The sequence below is a fragment of the Diabrotica virgifera genome, chromosome 8 (genome assembly GCF_917563875.1).
Source record: "Diabrotica virgifera virgifera chromosome 8, PGI_DIABVI_V3a".
Classification (NCBI taxonomy): Eukaryota; Metazoa; Arthropoda; class Insecta; order Coleoptera; family Chrysomelidae; genus Diabrotica; species Diabrotica virgifera.
Genome location: NC_065450.1, coordinates 18,806,940 through 18,833,158, shown reverse-complemented (window position 1 = coordinate 18,833,158; position 26,219 = coordinate 18,806,940). Strand labels below are relative to the sequence as shown.

Here is a 26,219-nt window from a genome sequence, read left to right as displayed (position 1 = left end):
TATGTAGATCTCTACATGAAGACAGACATTCTTCTTCTAGCAGATGTCTTTGAACAATTTCGTTCTAGTTGTCTTAAAACTTATAATCTTGACCCTGCTCATTATTACACTTTACCTGGCTTCACGTGGGATGCTATGCTTAAACATACAAAGCAGGAACTTGAACTTTTAACTGATCAAGATATGCATTTGTTTGTCGAGCGCGGAATCCGCGGAGGACTTAGTCAAGTATGCTCCAAACGTTGCGTCCATGCTAACAATACGTATATACCCACTTACGATTCATCTAAACCTGAGTCATACCTTATGTACTTCGACGTTAATAATCAATATGGCTGGGCGATGTCACAATATCTTCCATATGGCGGTTTCGAGTGGGTTGATGCTAACATCGATGTCTTGTCGGTTCCTGATGATGCTTCTGATGGGTACTTCCTCGAGGTTGATTTAGATTACCCCCACCATCTCCACAATCATCATAATGATATCCCGTTCTGTCCAGAATCTCTAAATCCGAAAACCATGAAACCACCTTCACGACCAAGAGAACTTACTAAATTAATGGCCACCTTAAGCCCCAAAAGAAAATATATAATACACTATCGAGCTCTTAAGCAAGCATTAACTCATGGCTTAGTACTGAAGAGGATACATCGAGTTTTAAAATTCAAACAATCCCCATGGCTAAAGTCATACATAGACCTTAATACTGAACTTCGAAAAAATGCTAGGAATGAGTTTGAAAAAAACCTTTTTAAGTTAATGAACAACGCAGTATTTGGCAAGACTATGGAGAACGTACGCAAGAGAGTATCCATTAAACTTGTAACAAACTGGAAGGGTCGGTATGGTGCAGAAGCACGAATTAGTGATCCATTGTTTAAAAATGTAACTATTTTCAATGAAAATTTAGTGGCAATTGAGATGAGAAAGGATGAAATTTGGCTAAATAAACCAATATATGTTGGAATGAGCATTTTGGACTTGGCTAAAACCACGATATATGACTTTCAGTATGGTTATTTAGCCGATAGATTTGGAGAAAACTTCACGACTTGCTACACGGACACTGATTCAGTAATAGTAGAGATACGTGGAAAAGATCCATATGAGACGATGAAATATGACTGCCACGAGTATTTCGATACATCTGACTACGCTGCAGACAATCCATATAATATTCCCCAGGTTAACAAAAAAATTCCAGGCTTGATGAAAGATGAGAATAATGGTCGCATTATGACTGACTACATAGGGTTGAGATCTAAATTGTATACAACAAAAGTTCTAATTACAGATAATGACATTACAAAGAAACGAAAAATACTACAGAATGATGAGTATGATGATGATGAAATTGGGGCGATAATCAGAAATTTAGGCGTGACAAAGAAAGCCAAGGGGGTTAAGATGAGCGTGGTTCAAAATAAAATAACTTTTGATGATTACGTTAAATGTCTAGATTCATATCAATCTATGTCAATTCAGCAAAAATTAATAAGATCTATTAATCATGTTGTATACTCCATGGTTCAAGATAAAATAGGCCTTAACTCAAACGACGACAAAAGGTGTAAAGTTCCAGACACCTGCAATACATTAGCCTGGGGACATTACTCTATAAATGCTGCACCCATGGATGTTGAATAAATATGCTATACTTTATCAGTTCCGACGCTAATGAATCTGGTGTAAGATAGATTAGGTCGACTAAACATTAGGTATACAGTTTAGGAAAACGATTGTTATCATTCTATTTGTTGTATAATGATCTTGAGATGTATGTCGATTAGATTAACATAAAGCAATATTTGAATAAGCCAGTCCAATTTTAACATTTATCGTTGATTTTTATTTTCTTGACGTTAAGATGGATGTTGATTGAATAGTATAATTTTTTTTAATCCTAATTTATTTATTACAACTAAAATGTTAAATATATATCTGAATCAGACTTTTTTATTATAATCCTAATCTAACTCATTCATATCATGCATCATTTTTATATCATATGATAATTCTAACAGATCATAGTTTCCAATAACTTAGTCTAAATTAAGTATAATTATTAAGATTAGCACATTTAAAAAAGATGTTTAGTTATGACCACTAAAAAGATATCTGATATGGACCATTAGCAAATTAATGAACCGTTCTGGTTAATTCTAGAGCTGTTGCTCATGTAGCCTTCAAGTTAAGACAATCGATAACTTAATGGTCATCTTTACCCGATTTAGTTTTAGGTCTTCGATAGCCTGTCACAAAACAGGAGTCGGAAAATCCCTAGTTTTAAGATTAGATAACCTAGAGTTATCGAAAAAATTTACCCTCAATAATTCATTTTGAATACTAAAGAACATAGTAACGAATGAATTAACACCAAAGTATCGATGTTTTAACATTAATAAGAATAAACAAATGTTGTCCATCAGATCAATAAAAAAGATGTCTACTAAACCAAGTTAAATAATGAGCTGATCTTAGTAAGTAAGTAAAGTATATTGTAATTATTAAATATATTATCATACAATGTAAAAGAATTCATTCATACTAACTGTTTGTCCTATATTAACATAACCTCTCCTGGTAGTCATGTAACCGTACCTTCACGTTGGTGACTGCTGTTAAGAACATATTTTTGTAGTTTCAAGAAATTTATGTTCGAACCGAATTGGTTACGTTCCTTTCATCGCATGCTTTCAATCATTTTTATACATCGCTTTACATACATTCACTAATTTATTATCATTACTTTATTAACGTTTACACATATTTATTACATTTAACCATTACGTACTACTTAACTGACCTGCTAACATTTTTTCTGACAGTCTATGTAGCTATGCACTCTATTAATTTATGGTCATAGATAATATATATAGTGTATATGTATTTTTTATTTTAACAATACTGCTTATTAAGCTATGTTAAATGCCTTTTCTATGACAACATATACATCATATCAGCATATCAAACAGTTGTTTGTGTTATGCTTAATTGTTAAACGATTTTTTTCTAATACAATATATATTTCCATTTCTTACCAGAGACCTTATACCAACATAAAAACCCGAATTGCCGTAGATCAAATATCGTATGCAACTCACAATATCATCTGGATTCAGTAATTTTCATTAAAATGATACGCATATACAAAACCGGTGTATATTAATGTACGTTTAGTGGAGACTAAGTGATCTTTCAGATAAGATCCATGTTAAGCAGTTCACTATATTTGTTATTGTTGTCGGAAGGGCACTGACGAGTTCTTTGACCATATTAAATTTTCTGTTGATACCTATGTATAACATTACTTACTCGGTCTACGTTCATATTGAAGGATATCTGTATGTATGTAAAGAGCAGATGATGGATGAGTTAGCTGGTTTGGCCATGCTCTAAGGATGGTTTAGGTTCATTTTGAAGGATGTGTGTATGTGTAAAACGTGTAAATGTAGACGAATGTTGGTTTTGATGCAATACTGTTGCTTTATATTTGATAAATTTCATGAGAGGGATGGATTGGACATATCAAAAGAATGATTCTATTATATCTTATAGTGCGTCTCTCTACCTTTAGACGCTATATACCCAATGTTCCTTTGCCAATGCATCCATGTCTGAAGTGACAGATAATATTTTAACTGATAATAAAGAACCGTGAACACCGATTTCACAAACAAATAGAAAAATCACTGTTACAGCTGAAAAGAAAAAGAATTTATTCGACTTTCTGATTACACCCTGTTCAATGGAGACCTATGTATAGTAGTGATCGTTCAGCTGATATCTATACCGCGTAAGGTACGTTTTTATGGTTTGGTCATACTGTTTTAGTAGATGTTTGATGGTTTGGTCATACTGTAAGAATGGAATATGTTCTTTGTAAGGAACATGTGTATGATAGGAGGGAGATCCGTGTATACTAGTCCTCAATCAGAGAAGATTATATCGAGGATGTTTGTTGGTTTGGTAATACTGTAAGAATGGTATATGTTCTTTGATTAATCATATTTTGTTTCTAGTATTACCTCATACACTGCTGTACGTTATTTCGTGTTCATCGATAACTCGCCTGTATCTTTTATGAATTGTTTCGAGAGAGAGAGAGAGAGAGAGAGAGAGAGAGAGAGAGAGAGAGAGAGAGAGAGAGAGAGAGAGAGAGAGAGAGAGAGAGGAGTGTCTTTTTACGATGACATATAGATGCTAGCTCACCTTTAACGTATCACAAGCTTCAATCATTAAAATCACAACGGGATGTAATGTCACCATCGCTTAAACATACATTATGTTACGGTCGTAGATAAAATATAGTATGCAACTCGTAAAGCTTAGAGTTCTGCACGTGACTGGTTTAAATAGCATATATTATGTTATGGTCGTAGATAAAATATAGTATATGCAACGTGCCCCTTTCCAACGACCCCTTTGTACGTCACGATCCAACGAGCCAACGTGCCCCTTTCCAATGATACCTCACACGTCACGAGCAAACCGATAACAACGGAGATATACTGTACTGCCGTTTTGGCTATGCCGCCATCTTTGTTTTTGTGTTAACGTATTCGTTACCCCATCCCCTTTCCGACGATACCTCACATGTCACTATCCGACGAGCAGTCGCGCCTCCACCACAAAACGAGACAAAAATGAGCAGAATGAACCTTAAAATTTTTTTAAAATTTCCCCAGAATCTGGGGAAAAATTGATTTTCTATCTAACTCTAATACACAGGCTCTTATGGGAGGCGCTGTTGCCAGATGTTGTGAAATGACCAGTTTGTCAGTAGATCTAGGGAAATAAAATTTTTGTGGGCCCGTACCGGTGCTGTCCTTTTACTGACGTTCCAAATTTTTAACCTGTTCTACAATTAAAACTTCTCCTGTCCCAGTGTTCCCATACATCAAAAGTTTGTCCGACTAGACACCGTTAAGTTATTAACAAATTTTAAGCTTGCTATTAATAAACTTTTTTTGGTACGCGGGATCCAGGTCTAGTAAATTCGAGTACAGCTGTAAATACTATCGGGGAGATAGATCACCATATCTAATCCCACGTTGTCTTCGGAACTTTTTGTTATCTTCCTGCAGTCGGACACAAGCTGTAGCAGTTTCGTAGATACTCTTCATCAAATACTCCGGTCAACTTACACATCCGAGGCTACAAAAATTACCATCAAGCTGAAAATTGGCAGAATTGTTCAAAATACAATCATAAATGAAATCTAAAAAGTCCTCATAAATCCGACCCGAGCTAAAAAATTTACGCGGGGTCAAAGGTCACCAAATATAGTTTTTAACGATTTTCAGCGAAACGGTATGTTTTATCGTAAAATTAGTTCTAATAAAAAATGTAGATTAAATAATTATCTATAAAAAATTTCTTATTACTTTTTTTCCTAAGAGCCACGTTTTTGAGATAAAACGATTGAAAAAGTTTTAATCGTCATAATATGCGCACACGTTTCCACACCACCTGTTTAGCGCGTTTTTTAACGTGGTTTACCCAGTAGGCCTATTCCACGGATCTGTTATGAATCTATTTAATTTAAGGCTATTGAATAATTAATATTGGCAAGGGTTAAAAATGATAAAAGTTATAAAAAGCGGTATAAATTAAAAAAAAGGGAAATTTATAAAACTGGTTCATAATTTTCTAATACTTGTGCTTCCTCTTCTCCTTGCTCTTCTTCTTCTTCTTCACCTTTTAATTCTTCTTTTTCTTCTTCTTGTTCTTCTTCTTCTAAATCTAAAATTGCCCCAATAATGACACATGGCATGGTTCCTCGATATAATCAAATGAATCCTCAATTTTTGGTGATTCAACATTGTAGCACAACCGGTTTTGACAAGTAGTGCATGCTACCGAACAAAACAGTCCAACTTTCTTGCAACCACATTTAGCGCTACATCCCTTTTTACAGTTGCAAAAAATTGTGTTCAGGAGTTTTCCGGCGCAGGTTGGAGTAATGTTTGAATTGATTTTAATGAACTGTCGACTAATTTCCATCCCCAGTCTTTTGGATCTAGGCTAATAACCAAGCCACACTTTAAATTGGTAATATGTATACCCGAAAAATATGTTGATAAGCAGCTGCTGAGGTTGCAGGAAGACAAGATAATTGCACTTGTTTTTTATTTCGAGTATTTTTAAAGAAACATGCATATCGAAACTTATCTAAGCACGTAGTTGTTTTAGGCGCTCCATACAAAGAGAGAAGAAAGCTAATTCCGTTGGAAATAACTTCTTGTGGAGTGGAGTTAGTTTTTTTAAAAACTTCAGCACATGCAAGTAATATTTAACACATATTTTCACTCCGGAGTAGTACTCAAGACTAATTAATACCTCGAGGGTGTCATCTACCTGAAAGATTTCGCCACCCAGGAAGATAACGGTGTAATTTGCATAATAGTAAACAAACTAAATTTGCATAAAGTTTATTGTATATTGAAATGTTTATTAGTACTTAGCAATAAACATTTTGCCTAGAAAGTTGGCTTTAAGTATTATGTTCAAACCCTTCTGAGAAAAGAATAGGTAGGATGATTAGATTAGCCGACGTACCAATATAACGTGTTTATTCCGACAAAACCCATCTTTACAAATTTAATAAGACGCATAAGTAAGAAGAATTATTATAAGGTAATACTTTGTCATATCAATTTACTATTTTTCTTGGGAACCAGCCGTAAAATTGAAATAATAATTCTTATTATTTTCGCGTTACATCACCTTTGTAAAGATTTTTTTGTTGGCACTGTAATAAATGCAGCTTATACATTACATCCCTCGGTAGACCGCAAGCTGTATAGTAGAAACATTATCATAATTATAATATCTTATATTATTATGTGTAATATAAGTTAAGTTAACCGATAGAGTAATAATTATGTTTACTTGTATTACAGCTTCAGTGATATATATAGGGCGAGGCAGATAAAGGGCCTATTAGAAATATCTCGAGAACTAAGGGTAAGAGAGTCATGAAAATTGTAATACAGGGGTTTTGAGGTATGAACTATTTAATGAAAATATTTTGGTCTCTTTGCTACTTCCGGTTATACCGGAAGTTGATTGTAACTTCGTTTTTTTAAATGGGACACCCTGTATATTTTTACATTTTTGGATTCTACTCGCTGTCTGCTTTCTTAAAATATGAGGTTTTGTAATATTATATAGGGCAGTTTAAAAGATAATTAAATTTTTTTATAAATTCTGTAGCAAACTTCACACCCTGTAGAATTGTACTGATTTGATATAAAAAACTCCATTTATGTTCAAGTGATTTTTATTATAGTCTGTTATTATTAAAAATTATTAATATAGCGAAATGTATAATTTTAGTATACAGGGTGGGTCGAAACTCGGAATGATCATTTTCTGAGTTTTCTTAAATGGAACAGCCTGTATTTTAGTATTGTAATGAAACGATATTTTATAGTACTTTTTTATTTCTTAAGCATTCTCTATACCTAACTACATGAATTTGTAAATTATTCGTAGTTCTTTAAGCCAAACATGAATTGTAACAAAAATTACGTTAAATTTTTTTAGGATTGCCGTAAAAATATTCAGTCATAAATAATTATTTGAAAATAAATACATGTTAATCTAGAATGATCCTTAAATCATTAAAAACAAATCATAGACACATAGATTACGAGAGCGTTCATACTTCATACTAATGTGCAAATTCTCAGTGACACTAACATTTAATTTATTTTAATCATTTACAATAGTTTTTGTTCGATCAGATTTCTCGTAATCTAAATGTCCATTTCGTTGAAATCGCTCTAGTAAATTTTAATAAGTTTCTCTTTTTGGTTGTCATCTATCATGGAATTGCTGATGATAAATTCTTATTGCTAGTAGCACATTTATACTCATCTAGCACATCTGTTCTACTATCTTAGGACAAAAAAAACATCTGAATCAGTTCCTCATTAGAAAAATTCATATTAGTAATGGTAGCAACTGGAACATCAAAAATAGTAGAATGTTTAAGCAAAGCTTATTTTAGTTTAAGCATATTTAGTGTCAAAATCAAAGCTAACTAGATAGAATATTGTATGTATGTATTTATTAATATTAAACACATTAACAATCTTAACTACGTAGGTATTTTGATATATCAACCAGTATTAATAAATTAAGGATCAGTCGAGATTAAAATGTGTTTATTTTCGAAAAATTATTTTTGATTGAATATTTTCACGCAAACTTAATAAAATTTCACGTAATTTTTGTTGCAATTGTTTGGCGTAAAGAACTACAAATAACTTACAAATTAATGCAGTTAGGAATAGGGAATGCTTAAGAAATAAAAAAGTACTATAAAATATCATTTCATTACAATACTAAAATACAGGGTGTTCCGTTTAAGAAAACTCAGAAAATACTCATTCCGAGTTTCAACCAACCCTGTATACTAAAATTAAACATTTCGCTATATTGTTAATTTTTAATAATAATACACTATATTAAAAATCACTTGAACATAAATGGAGTTTTTTTTATATCAAATCAGTACAATTCTACAGGGTGTGAAATTTGCTACAAAATTTACAAAAAACCTTAATTATCTTTTAAACTACCCTGTATAATAATACAAAACCTCATATTTTAAGAAAGAAGACATCGAGCAGAATCAAAAATGTAAAAATATACAGTATGTCCCATTTAAAAAAACGAAGCTATAATCAACTTCCGGTATAACCGGAAGTAGCGAAGAGATCAAAATATTTTCATTAAATAGTTCATACCTCAAAACCCCTGTATTCCAATTTTCACGATTCTCTAACCTTTAGTTCTCGAGATATTTCTAATAGGCCCTTTATCTGCCTCACCCTGTATATGTGGTGTACTAATACATAGCATGACGATTAGAATTCTTTTAACTATTTGAATCGTTGTATCCCAAAAACGGTGACCCTTACGAAAAAAAGTATTAAAATATTTTTTATAGATAATTATCTAATCTACATTTTTTCTTAGAACTAATATTTTATGATAAAACTTACCGTTTCGCTGAAAATCGCTAAAAACCATATTTGGTGACCTTTGACCCCGCCTAAATCTTTTAGATCGGGTCGGATTTATGATGACTTTTAGTCCAGGGCCCATCTGTTTTGAGATGGACGTTGAGAGGTGACTCAATTTTTTTGCATAGATTGCTTGAAAATAGTTCAAATAATAATATTTGAGGTATCCTCCCTCTCAAAAAGGTCCGGAACATTGTTTAAATAATTAAAATGTCAAACAATGAAGGAAAAATTCGATTTTTTTCTTCGTTTTTTGATTATAACTTTAAAAGTATTCATTTCCCAGGAAAGATGTACTGACATAAAAGTTGCGTAATTAAATTTCCTATAATATGGAATTAGTTAAAAGTCGAAAAATAGTCACCCTTGTTGCAAAATAGCAATATTTGCGAAAAAAAACCATTCAAAAACAAGTATTCGCATTTTACGTTTTTCAACCATTTATGCTGCACTTATGACCTTCATATTTCACCCAGAAAAACTTTATGATACAGTTAAACAATACTGTAAACTTCATTAAGATCGGTTCAATAGATTTTGCAAAATAAATTTTGCAATCCAGCTTTCGCAAAAGCAATTCATTTTTTCAAAATGTTACAGGACTGAAAATAAAGCAGATACCAAGTTGAAATTTTTTTGCTTATAGAATTGAACTGTACCTTTCATTTGCGATTTGTAAAATTAAAATCGATTAACTACCACGGCGTCAGGAATTTTTTTAAATAAACATTAATTATTGGTGCTACGCGCAGGACAGCGGTGTTCGATTCACATGAAGTTGATTTCCACCAAAATTTCTTCCAATCTTCATCTAATATATTATTTTCTTACTGCATATTTTGTTGTATTTTAATATTTTAATTCCACAAAAATCAAACTAATTTTATTATTTTTTGTGAAATATTATTTAAACAATTGTATATGTTTAATAATAATAAACATTTATTCTCAAGTTAAAATATATGAATAAAGAAAGTTTTTGCTAAAAAAAGTGTTATTTCAAAGGATAGAGTATGTGTTTTTATTTTGAAATAAATAAATTTATTTATTTATATCGAAATGTAATAAAAATTAAAATGTATCAATAATTATCAAAGGTCATTGGAATGCCCAATCAGAGCAAACTATCCGGTGTCCTGCGCGCAACACCAATAATTAATGTTTATTTAAAAAAATTCCTGACGCCGTGGTGGTTAATCGATTTTAGTTTTGCAAATTCAAAATGAAAGGTACAGTACACTTCTATAAGCAAAAAAAAATTTCAACTTGCTATCTGCTTTATTTTCAATCCTGTACCAGTTTGAAAAAATGAATTTTTTTTGCGAAAGCTGGATTGCAAAATTTATTTTGCAAAATCTATTGACCCGATCTTAATGAAATTTACAGTATTGTTTAACTGTATCATATAATTTTTCTGGGTGAAATTTGAAGGTCCTAAGTTTAGCATAAATGGTTGAAAAACGTAAAATGCGAATACTTCTTTTTGTATAGTTTTTTCCCAATTATTGCTATTTTGCAACAAGGGTGACTATTTTTTAAATTTTCAACCAACTCTATATTGTAGGAAATTTAATTACACAACTTTTATGTCAATACAACTTTTCTCGGAAATGAATACCCTTAAAGTTATAATCAAAAAATGAAGAAAAAAATCGAATTTTTCCTTCATTTTTTGACATTTTGATTATTTAAACAATGTTCCAGACCTTTTTGAGAGGGAGGATAACTCAAATGTTATTATTTGAGTTATTTTCAAGCAATTTCTGCAAACAAATTTGAGTCACCTCTCAACGTCCAAGTGTACTAATATTTTTACAGATGCGCCCTGGTCTATTTGTAGATTTCATTTATGATGGTATTTTGAATCCTGCCAATTTTCAGCTTGATGGTAATAATAAATTGTAACCTCACTCCTATTTTTGAGTCGAACTAGACCGGTCTAAAAGCAATATATCGGTAGTCAATGCGGCAGTCATCCAATGTTCCCTGATGGTATGATGTTATGTTCCCTGAGGGTCCGTTTCGACAACCTATGACACTTCCGGGGTCCGGATTTAATGCTACCTGTGTCTGGTTGTTCTAATTATGTTTCCTTGCGGATTTTTGTTAAAAAGATATTCCCCTTAAACAAATTAGTGTTTCGGTCGAAATTTCTAGGTAGAAATTGTTTTTAATTTTTTTTACATATTTTCAAAAAACCTTTTTACCACATAGTAGTGTAAGGGTAAGCACAGCACAAGTAAGTCGCGTATGTAAGCTGTATGTGTCGGTCGCGGTCGATGTCGACATCCATAGTTCAGAGAAATAAGGGAAAAAAATATCGTGTTGGTGACACAACCCCCTCCAGGCCTAAACCAAATTTTTCGAGTAATATGGTCATCTACAATAATAACCTATATGTTTCCTGCAGCCGATTTTGATGATATACATAGTTATAAACAAATGAAGATCAAAAAACGGTAAATTTTCGCTTTTTTCGTCTATTACTAAAAAATTGGGCATTTTAAACAAATTTGAGAGTAATAAACTAATAAACCGTATAAAAAACTACAATATGGCGTTCGCTGAATATGTCTATCCTTATTGGTTGCTTAGAAAATTGCCAAATAAATCATAAATTTTGAGTTTTTATAAATATTCATAACTCATGTAAAAATTAACTTAGAACCTTCTTATTACACGGAATGCTGAGACTTATGGTGCTTAAATCATAACCTAAATTTCAAAGCAACTGGTCAAATAGTTTAAAAGTTATTTAATTTGTTTTTCCAAAATTAATTTTTTTTGCAACACTGTAAGTCAGAAAATGATGAAGTTACAGTAATATTTTGGATAGTTTATGAAAGAAGAAAATTTACAGTATTTATTTAATTTAAAAAAAATGACAAAAAGTAAGTATAAATATTGCAAAATAATTTTGCAAAAACATGTGAATTAAAAAATGGGGGGGGGGGGGGCTAACTTTGTCCCTAAATGTCCTAGAACAGTTGTTTTTCTTTCTAAATGTGTATAAAAATTCAGTATTTCTAAATGTGAAAAAATAATTTTTCTACGGGTAACGGTTAAAAAGTTATTCTAATTGTTTTTAAGTAAGCAAAAAATCGACATGTTTTTGCAAAATAATTTTACACTGTTTAAAATTATTTTTTGTCATTTATTTTTAATTAAGGTAATAGTATAAATGTTCTTCTTTTATAAGCTGTCTGAAGTATTATTGTAACCTTGTAATTTTCTCACTTATAGTGTTACAAAAAAAATAAATTTGGGAAAAACAAATTAAATAACTTTTAAACTATTTGACCAATTGCTCTGAAATTTAAAATATAATTTAAGTACAAGAAGTCTCGGCATTCCGTGTAATAAGAAGATTCTAAGTTAATTTTTACCTAAGTTATGAATATTTATAAAAACTCAAAATTTATGATTTATTTTGCAATTTTCTAAGAAACCAATAAGGATGGACATATTCAGCGAATGCCATATTGAAATTTTTTATACGATTTATGAGTTTCTTACTCTCAAATTTGTTTAAATTGCTTAACTTTTTGGTAATAGACGAAAAAAGCGATAATTTACCGTTTTTCGGTCTTCATTTGTTTATAACTATATATATCATCAAAATCGGCTGCAGGAAACATATAGGTTAATAATATAGATGTCCATACTACTCAAAAAATTTGGTTTCGGCCTGGAGGGGGATGTGTCACGAGAAAACTCTTATTTCTCTAGACTACCATGTAAAACAAACATATTGTAATGAACGTAAGCGAACAGAGCAGGTAATTTGCGATGGAGGTTTAGCGCGATGCCATCTAGGAGGTTTACATCGATGCCTTCGAAAATAAAATGAGTTTATTTTACATGGATGTCTACTGCGCCGCCTACAAGGATAATCTGAGATGATACTTTTTATATAATCCCTTTTTTTGTATTCAGTTTATTTTTGAATTTCTAAAGTAATTAAATTCAGTAAATTTTTGAAACACGAAGGAGGATCTTATTATTTACAGCCAATTGATAGTGGTTCTAGCTCGACTGACAGCGCAGGTGACCTCCTTGCTATGTGCTGTAGACATCGATCGCGACTTAATTAGTGCCATCCACCGCGACCTACACCTCCACCGCGACTTACTTGTTCTGTGCTTACCCTTAGGCAATTAATTTTTTTTTAACAAATCAAAACATCACCTTTTTGCCCGCAAAATATGTTTTTAGCATTTTTGGGTGATCTTAAACAAAAAAGATCTTCTGTCACTTTTCTCAAAAGGTGGTAGATTTCGAGTTTTAAACGATTTAAAATCTGAAAAATGTGAAAATAAGCATTTTTGAAGCTATTAACTTCAATTTTAAGATTCTGATGAGTAATGGGGGCTTATTTCAATTTAGATCGTTGTTTTTAATTGTTAATTATGCGCGTCCACTCACCCTTAAGCGCCGCGGCGGCGCGTCGCCCTGTATGGTGTGTATCGCACTATATAATTGGCGTGTTTAATTAGCACAGTGGCAATAAATAATTGAAATAATAAATAATTTATTAAAAAAACTATGTTAATAATATATTACAAAATTTTGATGAGCTTCAAGTATTTGTTGGGAATTTTTCGCATAAGTACGTGTAATATATATTACGTGCGACAGAGACGCACCATAAAGTGCGACGCGCGACGATTAAAAATTAAAAAACAATGGTCTGTATTAAAATAAAACCCGATTACTTGTTAGTCCAGAAAGCCACTGCGCATCCGCTAGGAAAAATATTCTAATTCAAATTTTTTGCACAATCTTACTCAAAAAGTACTCCTTTTAACAAATTTACATGTTGCCAGGACCAAAAAGTGGTCAAAAATTGTTTAAAAGTTTTTTTTTTTGTTTTTTTCCTAAAATTATTTTTTTCGCATGGAAAAAAGTTTTTTAGGTTTTTTGGATCATTCCAAACCGAAAAGGTCTTTAGTGACTTTTCTCTAAAAATGATAGTTTTTGACATATAAGCGATTAAAAATTGAAAAATTGCGAAATCGGCCATTTTTAACCCTCGAAAACTATGTGAAAAACTGAAAATTTTAATGTTGCCAAGGTAGGTAGATATTCTTTAAACATCGATTCATGAAATCCCGAAGAGTTTTTTGCAATACACTATTCAAAACTTCTTTGTTTTTTAATTGCTAATCAAGCGTGCGCGACACTATTTTCCACCGACAGTATGGTGCAAATGAAAGGAATAAATTAGTTCTTTCGTAAACCGGTGACTTTAAGGAAAAATCCCGAAACAGGTCGATTTTTATTTTTAAGTTATGATATTGTGGCATATATAGTATACTAGTGACGTCATCCATCTGGACGTGATGACGTAATCGATGATTTTTTTAAACGAGAATAGGGGTCGTGTGCTAGCTCATTTGAAACGTTATTCAATTCTCTATTCAGTAATATAAACATTTACATAATTATTTATACAGGGTGTCCAAAAAATTTTTATTAAATTAAATTATTTGACAAAAAAGAAGTAGAAGGACACCCTGTATAAATAATTATGTAAATGTTTACATTACTGAATATAGAATTGAAGGACCTTTCAAATGAGCTACCACGCGACCCATATTCTCATTTAAAAAAATCATCGATTACGTCATCACGCCCAGACGGATGTCACTAGTATACCATATATGCCACAATATCATAACTTAAAAATAAAAATCGACCTGTTTCAGGATTTTTCCTTAAAGTCGCCGGTTTACGAAATAACGAATTTATTCCTTTCATTTGCACCATACTGACGGTGGAAAATATTGTGTCGCGCACGCTTGATTAGCAATTAAAAAACAAAGGTGTTTTGAATATTGCATTGCAAAAAACTCTTCGGGATTTCATCAACCGATGTTTAACGAATATCTACCTACCTTGGTAACATTAAAATTTTCAGTTTTTGACATAGTTTTCCAGGGTTAAAAATGTCCGATTTCGCAATTTTTCAATTTTTAATCGCTTATATGTCAAAAACTATCATTTTTAGAGAAAAGTCACTAAAGACCTTTTCGATTTGGAATGATCCAAAAAACCTAAAAAAACTTTTTTCCATGAAAAAAAATAAGTTTAGGAAAAAAACAAAAAAAACGTTTAAAAAATTTTTAACCACCTTTTGGTCCTGGCAACACGCAAATTTGTTAAAAGGAGTCCTTTTTGAGTAAGATTGTGCGAAAAATCCGAATTAGAATATTTTTCCTAGCGGATGCGCAGTGGCTTTCTGGACTATGTTAGAATCTTGAAATTGAATATATAAGCTGTCACTTTTGTCAACCTGAACACTAATAATTTACACATGACTTTTCATGCCTCGAAAATGCGTTACCTATGTATATTTTCGAATTTTTCAGATTTTAAATCGCTTGTGACCAAGCGCGGCTCCTCCTTAGGGTCAATTGGTCAATGACCCCCCTAAAATAATCTCATAAAAATACCAATTTTATTAAAAATATCTTTTATCTAAAACTTCACTCTGAAATATAAAATTCTCTCTCAGCAATCTGCATTGGCAAAACAAATATAATAGATATAATAACGTCGCGCCTCGCGCTATACACAAGCCCGTGGCTGGGCCGTATTTTAAATTGTCTATATACAGTTCTTATGGCTTATGGACAAATGCATGTAAAATAGAAAAGAGACGGCAGATAGCAATTTCGTGGGCGAGAGTGGGAGTGACCTTTCCGTCGTATACCTCTAGTAGAGTCGACGGCCTCACGTTTAGTTAGTTACCGTCTGCTGATTGGATTTGTGGCTGCAGTGTGAGAAATGCATTTTTTTGCTATCCGTGTTTACTGTTTTCGAATGACGCTGTATGGGCGAAAAATGGAGTAACTGACATTAAGCATTTAAAAGTGAAAATTACAAAACATGCCTCTTCAACTACTCATATAAATTCATCAATGAGTTACGCAAGTTTAGGACGTGTTAACATAAGACAGCAACTTGATAGTGTATATCGTAAATCTGTGCATGACTTTAATGAATTGGTATCTAAAAATAGGTATATTTTAAACAAACTAATCGACTGTGTAAAATTTTGTGGAGTTTTCGAAATTGCATTGCGCGGTCATGACGAAAGTGACAGCTCCAATAATCGTGGAATTTTTCTGGGCCTTATCGATTTTGTTTCTGAACTGGATTTAATGTTTAAAGAACACATTGAAAAAAGTACAGTATTTAAAGGAACATCGAAAACAATTCAGAACGATATTTTAGAATCAATGTTAGCCATTGTGCATACTCATATCATGAAGGAGATTGGCCAGACAAATTTTGTGGCCATTCAAGTAGATGAGACCACAGACAGCTCCAATAAAACGCAGATGATTATCATATTGCGATATGTATTAACTGGTATTGTACATGAAAGATTTTGGAAATTTGTTAACCCCCTAGGTACTACAGCACAACATTTAACTAATGTAATATTGGAAGAACTTCAATTATTAAAAATTAATGAAGCACCTGAAAAATTGATTGCCCAAAGTTACGATGGTGCATCAGTCATGAGCGGTAAACTGGGAGGAGTACAAACAAAAATTAAAGAAATATACCCAAATGCACACTTCATTCACTGCTATGCCCATCAATTTAATCTTATCCTCCAAAAAGCGGCGAGTCAACACAAACCGATAAAAATATTTTTTGCAAATTTACACGGATTTTCGTCCTTTTTCGGCCGATCTCCAAAACGTACGATGGTTCTGGATAGAGTGGTTAAAGTAAGGCTACCTAAAGCTGCGCCTACTCGATGGGCTTTCAATACAAAATGTGTTGAAATTGTATACACTTATAAAGATGATTTAAAATCTTGCTTAGAGGAAATTATTGATGAGGAGCAAGATGGTAACAATATAAATCAAGCAACTGGTTTAAAAAGACATTTGGAAGATGAGCATTTTTTATTTTGGTTAAATTTTTTCCATAAAATAATGCCCCATGTTGATATATTGTTTAAACAATTGCAAATGCGAGACATTGATGTTATATCTGTCAAAAATTGTATCCTGTCTTTTAACAACAATATCCAAATAATTAGAAATACTATTTTGGAATCAGAAGTACCAAGCACATCAACAGCAAAAAAAAGAAAAACTACTGCAGAGGATCCAAAGCGACGAACTGCACTTGAAATTTGTGATATTATTATATCTGAAATAAATCACAGGTTTAGTTTCAATGATCATCTCATGATTTCACAGTTATTCTACATAGAGAAATTTGAAGCATACACTACCAACTTTCCGCAAAATATTTTAAAAATGGTGACGGCTAATTATCCCACAGTGAATATTTCCAAACTAAAATCGGAACTTGAAGTCTTATATTGTCGTGAGGATTTTCGCAATAGTGCTGGTGCAGTAGCCATACTTCAGCTTTTTATTAACATGAATTTGTCTGAAACATTTTCTGAAGCAGTGAAGTTATTAAATATTTTGTGCACACTCCCTATGACAACCGTGGAAAGTGAGAGATGTTTTTCTACTTTAAAAAGAGTAAAAACATTCCTGCGTAATACGATGGGACAACCTAGACTTAGTGCCTTGTCTATGCTGAGCATCGAGAAAACGCTTGTCAAGAGCATTCCAAATTTCAATGAGAAGGTCATAGACTATTTTGCAGAACTAAAGGATAGAAGAATTGACTTAAAATATAAAAATATTTAAAGTAAGTTTCGTTTTAATAAATTTACAATTTATTATACTATAAATATTCCTATCTATATATCAGTCAATAACCTGTTCATACCATTTTTCCTATATTTTTTAAAAGATTTACTCTAAAAAAAGACAAATTTAATTTTCGGAAAACTAGGGTAAATAGTATTGAGTTTTATCTAAGTCTGTATTTTTTATCTAAAATATAAATGCTAAAAGATCTTTTAAATACTTTAAAAAATCAACAGTTTGAAGTTTTCAAACCAAAATGACCCCCCTGAAGATTGACCCACGAGCCGCCGCTGCTTGTGACTGGAAAAATATCAACTTTTGAGAAAAATTCCAAGAGAGCTTTTTTGTTTAAATCACTTAAATAAACCTAAAAATATTATTTTTCGGGGCAAAAAGGTAATTTTGAATTTGTTTAAAGAAAATGTAAATACAAATAAATCACCTGTAAAAAAATGAACAACCTGCCTGAAGTTTCGAATGAGTTTAGTGCAACTGATTCTCATTACGGAGTTGAGATATTCATCTGTTAGCTAATGTCTGTATCTGTGCTGAAATAAAGTTCATTATTGAAAAAGCGGCTTCGCACACATAAGTTGAGCCAAACATATTACACAATTTCATGGCCAAACATATTCAAAATTGCAAAACACTATATTCTGAATTTAATCGCGGTCCGCACAAAACTATCCTACGGTCCGAATGCGGACCGCGGTCCGCCTATTGGTGACCCCTGATCAGTATCACACACCTCTTCATATTCTACGAACATAAAAAAATAGGCTTGTTGTATTGTGTGCACTTTTTTATCAGCGTTTTATTCACTTGAAAATAATCATTTGTTCCGTATTTGGAGCAGAACCAAACTTGTTCGCAAGGTTTGTAACTATCCAGTTTGTTCACAAGCCGTTTTGTTATAATCTTTCATGAATAGTTTGTATGTACTGCAGGGCTGCTTTATCCATTAGGCAATATAGGCAGTTGCCTAGGGCGGCAAATTATGAGAGGGCGGCAAAAGTACTGTACAAAAAATATATTTGTATATAAAAATTAAAATCGAATATCATATAAGTACGTATTACATCCATAAATGGAATATAAGTGGGCATTCATTTCTAGAAAACAAATTGCATTTTCTTAACACTATTCATTCAAAAAGGACAGAAGTCGTAAATTTCGGGATTATTGGGCCGTCGGCAGCACCGCAAAGGCGGCGTGCGCACTATTCTATATTTTTTTTAAACTGAATCCTTTCGGGTTATTCGTGGTTGAAAATTTGCCATTTTCATCGAAAAATGTCGCCTTTTCGGATGGTTTTTTTGCGAATACCTTAAAAATTATGTATCTAACGAAAAAACTATATAAAACATTTTTGTAGCTTATGAAAAATCAAAGAGATTCGTTCCTTCATAAGTCTTCTAGTGATAAAATAAAAAGAGATATGGTAGGTGAAAAGAAATTTTTTTTGTGCATGCTCAAATGGGAGTGTTCAACTTAGTAACAGAGAAATGGTCGATTTTAATGGTATAATGCTATCAATATCTTTTGTAAGTACTGTCTGAAAAGACCTTCAAAACGACCGCACTGTTAAATTTCGATTACATTCAAACTAAGCGAGATATGGTGCAACAAAAAGGATGACTAATTTATTTTAAGATAAAATGCGAAGTATGTATATTTTAACCCCTCATCCACCAGATTTAAATGCATCGTTTTGCTTCTACAATACCTTTTACTATAGTGTTATTTAGATGTTCAACAAGTTGAACGGGTTTAAATGTATGGTTTTTGAAAAAAATAAGATCAAATTATAGAGAGCATTTTTAATTTTTTTTTAAATCTTCCTTTTTCTCCACATAACTCGAAAATGAAAATGAGATACAGTAATGAAAGAAAAATAAAACTGTTATCTAAAAGAAAACCTACATTTTTGTAAGGTATTTTTTTACGTAACTCTTATCACTTTCGAATTACATGGAGAAAAAGAAGATTTTTAGGAAAATTTAAAAATGCGCTCTATAATTTGATCTTATTCTTTTCAAAAACCATTCATTTTAAACCCGTCCAACTATTTGAATATAGAAATAACACTAAAGTAGAAGGTATTCTAGAAGAAAAACGATGCATTTAAATTCTGGTGGATGAGGGGTTAAATTAATATACTTCTTATTTTTCCTTAAAATACATTAGTCACAAGTTTTTTGCACCATATCTTGCTTAGTTTGAATGTAGCAGACATTTAACAGTTCTCGTTTTAAAGGTCTTTTCAAGCACTACAAAAGGTGTTAGCAGCATTATACCCCTAAAATCGACATTTCTCTGTTATTTTAAGTTGAATACACCGATTTGAGCATGCACCCAAAAAAAATCTTTTTTCATCTACCATCTCTTTTTTTATTAAAACAAGAAGATTTATGAAAAATGAATCTCTCTGATTTTTCATAAACTACAAAAATGTTTTCTATAGTTTTTTTTTCGTTAGATGCACATTTTTTATGGTATTCCCAAAAAACAGTCTCCGAAGAGTGTCATTTTTCAATGAAAATAGCAAATTTTTAACCACGAAAAACTCAAAAAGTAGTGAGTTTTCAAAAAAATTTATAAAACAGTTATTGCTTAGAATTAGGTTATCTGGCCACTTCCGGTGTTAGTTTGATAAAAAAATTTCCACTCCCGAGAACGGGTGGGAACCACCCCTAAGTTAAAAGCGTCATAGCGTAGACTTTGTTTCTTGAGCTATTCCCTACTTACAGTGAAAATATCAAGTAAATTAATGCAGTAGGATGGAATTCGGAGCCAAATATCCTCACTGACTGCACTAATAGATACCTACATCATTCATACATGAATGCATTCACTTAAAGGTTCATTTGGATACCACAATAAAATCACCAATCAGCAATAACTGACATATCTAAGTATTTAAAAAATAGTGGATTGAGAGATTTTGATATTGCTTTGCGCATTTATTTGTGCCTCCCAGTTGCCAACCAAAGTGTCCGCTGAAAGGTCATTTTCGAAAATGTCAAGAATTTAAAATAGTCATGAAAATAATTTCCGATCAAGTATGACGCAAGAACGTCTTAACAATTTGTCGATTTTGTCCATAGAAAGTGACGAACAAAGGCGATAAATTATAACATTATAGATGATTTTTCCAAAGAAAAATCAAGAAAGAAATCTGATGTGATCGAACTGAAATGACAATTTTTATGTATTCTTATTTAAATAAAAAAAATCTGCTTGCAATTTTTTTCGCAAAAATGGTATATGCTTGAAGGGCGGCTACTAGAGAATTACCTAGGGCGTTAATTGACCTAAACGCGGCCCTGATGTACGGAAGAGCACACTAGTAGGTCTTTAACTCTGAAATGTCACCTTTTTTGTACATTATTGGTATTATTGCATTATGCCATTGGGAGGAGGTTACGGCTCTTGTCAAACAAACATTGGCCATGTTTTTCTATACATCTGTTAATATTTCTCTTCCTTCTTTGATTTGTTCTATGACTATTCCATCTTATTCAGATGATTTATTATTTTTTATGTATTATTTTGTCTGGTTTATTATTTTATTGGTATTTGACTTCGATTAGGATATGAGTAAAAATGTTGAGTAATTTTTAAAATAATCTTCCTTGTTTGTTTTAGTTTTTTTCTTTTTATTTACAAGTTTTCAAATATTGTTGGATACTAATTTTTTGGGGCAGAACCTTAAAGTTTTATTTCTTATTAATTTTTTTTTATTTTTAAGGTATTATTGGTAAACGGAACTTAGCTGCTATTCTAGCATGGAAAAATGACAGAACCGACTTTTGGAGCAGCAAGGAACACGTCATACCTTATACTTCTTGTGACAGTATTATAGTGGAAAGTGTCAAAAAAGTTGCAGAGAGTCGTGCCCATATACTTGATGCTAGGTTACGTAGCTTGTCAAGAAGTTTACTTCATTCCTCTGTGGCTGAAAAGAAATCTTCCTCGGAAGAAGATTCAGAACCATCGGTCAAAGACGTCTTTACTCAAGAAGTGGTTCAAGAAACGTCATACATGGAAATACCTGAAAACTAAGTTTATGTAAAACATGTATTTTGTTATTTTATTATCTTCTTCTACGTCGACCATTTTTCATCCACTTCTCAATGTAGGTCTCTCCCAATTGCTTTAATTTTTCTCTATCCTGCGTGTATCTAATCCACTATTTGCCTTTACTGCTCTTATGTCGTCTATCCATGGTTTTCGGGGTTTCACCGGGCTTCTTGTCGTCCTCCTTGAACTCCATTCCAGTATTTTTGGGAATTTATTCCAAAGTATCACTTATCTTCGTTTTATGTAAAAATCCACGAGGAAAAAGTTTTCCTGTGATTGGCTGTATACCATGTATTACAAAAAAGATAAAATCCTTTATAAAAGGTGTATTTGTTAAAATCCCTACAAAGGGCTACATCACAGAACGGATCTAGTTTTCGATCGGATGACCGATCATCATCAGTGTTAACCTAAAATGTGTATAACCTGATAATATAAGATAATGCAAAGTACTTAAAATTTTGACTACGATTTTAAAAAGTTATAGGTTATACTCACGTGAATCTAACATGCTAACCACCAAAGTAAAAATACGTGCGTAAAAACCCTTTGCAATTAATCCGTCATAGGAACATAGAAGTAAAATGTGAAATTTAACATGGATGTTTAAAATATCCAATCTTTCATGCTCTAGGTACCATTGAGCTCGAATCTGACTTGTTCACATCATGACTGTATGGTGGCAAGTGGCTGTGATAGAGGAAATTCTGAACGATGACATGGCAGAAATGACAGTTCCACAGGAAGTTAAAATTTCCCTGTTAGTTATGAATTCTTATTCCATTTCTGGGTCCCGTTCATGTCACATTTTCATTATTAATCTCATAAACTTCTTACATTTCACGCTCTCCCCTCTTCCCTATGGTTAACCACATCATATGACGGTTTGTTTTGTCGAACCATTAGAGTTCAGAGTAGTCTGAAGAGGGTCCTTGGGAATTAGTCGCCTGAGTTTGATCTTATCTCATACATCCCTTCTAGATTATGAGACATTTTTACAGTTTTACAGTTCTGTCACCCCCACTGTGATCGTTTATTGAACTTACACATATTCTAACAGCTACCGACTATTCAAATAAAATCGATAACTTAAAATCAACATAAAATTGCATTTCTAAACCCTAGATGTACACACAAGAGGGCTTAATATCGTTCCTCAAGTTTCGATCTCACGTGTAATGTGGTTTGCCTACCACTTTCACTACAAACATTCTAACTATTACATCAAGTTTATTTTCATTTTAACGGATTATTTACCACAGTGGGAGTGACTGTTGTCACTGTTAGTGATTTAACAAGCTTTACAATAGATTTCACATAACTAACAGGGAAATTTTAACTTCCTGTGGTACTGTCATTTCTGCCATGTCATCGTTCAGAATTTCCTCTATCACAGCCACTTGCAACCATACAGTCATGATGTGAACAAATCAGATTCGAGCTAAATGGTACCTAGAGCATGAAACATTGAATATTTTAAACATCCATGTCTAATTTCACATTTTACTCCTATGTTCCTATGACGGATTAATTGTAAGGAGTTTTTACCCAAATATTTTTAACTTTGGTGGTTAGCATGTTAGATTCACGTGAGTATAACCTATAACTTTTTAAAATCGTAGTCAAAATTTTAAATACTTTGCATTATCTTATCAGGCTATACACATTTTAGGTAAACACTGATAATGATCGGTCATCCGATAGAAAACTAGTTCTGTTCTGTGATGTAGCCCTTTAAAGGGATTTTAACAAATATACCTTTTATAAAGGATTTTATCGTTTTTCGTTTTATGCCTTATCTCGGTGTTTCTGATCTTGTCTCTCAGTAATATTCCAAGAATGATTCGTTCCATTGTCCTTTGCGTCTTTTCTAGTCAGATTTTCTGGTATGGGGTAGAGTCTCCACACAACAGGTACAAACGGGTAGTATGCACCTTTTTTTAAGTTTACAGGAATGGAGGTGTTACAGAAGATCACAACTGGCCCATGCCAGTTGTGTTCTTCTTTTAATGTCAGCGTTATTTTATAGTTATTTTATATCATATTTATATACAATATAATAATTATTGCAAAATATTAATTGTCAATTTTTTTACCAAATATCTAGAAAGTTTTTCGGTCAAAACATTTATCAAGCATTGATTCCGTATAGGACAGGACTAATCAAATTAAACCAAGCCTTTTCCAATTTAACCCAACCTAACAGATAGCATGGCGGTCAGAGATGCACGAATAGACAACAGAGGAAATCTTTTTAATAAATTATCCCAAATTTTGGCATATGCAGATGACGTGGACTTAGTTGCCCGCACAACACGGAAACTATAAAAGAAATATATATGTACCACCTTCTCAAATGCCTCAAAAAATATGGGCCTGAAAGTAAACGAGCAGAAAACTAAGATGTTACATCAACACCACAACAACAGAGCCAGAAGCATCAGTCACCAATTAACTGTTGATAACTCTACCTTTGAAGTGGTAGACAAATTCACATACTTAGGCTCCCTGATCACCAAGGAGAACGTCATGACGGAAGAAATCAAGTGAAGAATAATCCTAGCGAACAAATGCTATTTTGGACTGAGTAGACATATGAGAAGCAGAAACTTAAGCCAAAAAACAAAAATAACCATATACAAAACCCTTATACAACCAGTGTTGACATATGAATCAGAGACCATCTCCAAGGCAGATAAAAACCTTCTGCTTTTATTTGAATGAAGGATCCTGAGAGGAATATTCGGTGGCATCTGTGAAAATGGTATTGGGAGGAGGAGGTACAACTACGAGGTATACCACAGATATAAACATATATTTGGTGGTAATGACTTAGTATCTCTTATAAGAATAGAAAGACTAAGATGGACAGGACATCTAGCAATATCACAGCATAACAACCCTCCTAGAAGAATCCATATGTCACAACTTGTGGGAAGTAGAAATAGGGGTAGGCCAAAACTTAGATGTAAGGATGGGAGAAAAATAGGCGCAGCAAACTGGCAACGGTTGGCAATGGATAGGACTGACTGGCGTAATAGACTTGGGAAGGTCGAAGCTCTTTCATAAGGCTGTAGCACCATTGATGATGATGATAAACCGATAGCATGTCATGTGCTAATTAAATGCTAATAAATGAGTCATGGATAACCCAAGTAGCTGATGTAATGAGTCTCAACCGATTTGAGATTAGGGTATAAAAACATTTGGCTAGGAACGGCAACTCTTAAATCACAATTTAAATAGTCTCCAGATCATGATGTTATAAAAGATAAGACCGTCAAACACTAAGTGAATGAACGTTGTTCTACAATTTTCACTGAAGAGATTTTACAAATTGATGAGGAAATGGTTCTTTTCAAAATAACAAGCCGTCTCAAGCAGTACAACCAGGGTCAGATATGCTCGCTAAGAGCGGTTCCAGACCCGTCGGCTGGAGAAAGAGGGGGTGGGTCTAGTGGGTAGGTGGCCCGGTAAGATAGAGATAGGATGAACTGGATTGGATCCAGTTCATCCTATCATCAGATCCGAACAGATACGAGGACTGAATCCGACATACTTGGGAAACATTACCAGATGGTCTTAAGAAGATTCCCACCTCCCAAAGAAAGCAGTACAACCCAAAAAAATTTCTTCTGGTTTGATATATCAATTTAAAATTTTTACAGTAAACTGCCATTCAATATAAATTGGTTCAGCTGATAACGTGACCTCGAGGTTTCTTTCAAAACACCAGAAAAATTCTGGTCTAATTTACAATTATTATTGGAACTAGTTTACCAGCATAAACTTGCATTTAGAAATGGTATATATTTCGTAGGGTCTTTGAGGCAAAATGGACTCGGTGGCTCTGAACTGATATCAAAAAAATGAAAAAAGAAGGAAGGGGTTCATTTCAGAAAGAGAAAACTATTGTCGGTAGTATTCCCCTGACTGTGGCGAAGTTATATGATTTTGGAGTCTATCTCAAAATACCAACAGCTGAAATCCCGACAGCCAAAATTCCGATACGCCAGAAACCTTCTTCTTCTTCTTCTTTAACTACCGTGCCCAAATTTTTAGGCGTGGGTAGCTTCCATAAAAATTTGCCGATATAGTTCTCGATCTTGTGCGGCAGGTAACAATTGATCTGCTGATAAGCCAGTCCATTGACGAAGGTTTCGGAGCCACGAATATTTCTTTCGACCAATTCCTCTTTTTCCGTCGATCTTTCCATTGAGTATTAACTGCAGCATCCTGTATCTTCTCTGTTTGAAATGCGTTGAACCCAGATATTCTGAGAATTTTACGATACGACCACATCTCAAAGGCTTCTAATTTGTTCATCATGTTAACCTTCATGATACAGGATTCACATCCATACAGTAATACAGGATACACATAACATTTTAGGAACTTGATT

The 26,219-nt window shown here is 32.8% G+C and overlaps 1 protein-coding gene across 1 annotated transcript in view; it reads left to right on the top strand.

The window, feature by feature from the left end:
• LOC126889359 (uncharacterized) overlaps window positions 1-22,239 on the top strand; it is a 64,291-nt gene extending 42,052 nt beyond the window's left edge. The window contains exon 4 of the mRNA XM_050657605.1: window positions 21,486-22,239. Coding sequence (XP_050513562.1) covers window positions 21,486-21,799 — 314 coding nt within the window. The 3' untranslated portion in view covers window positions 21,800-22,239. The remainder of the gene's footprint in view (window positions 1-21,485) is intronic.
• The last annotated feature ends 3,980 nt before the right edge of the window (window positions 22,240-26,219 follow it).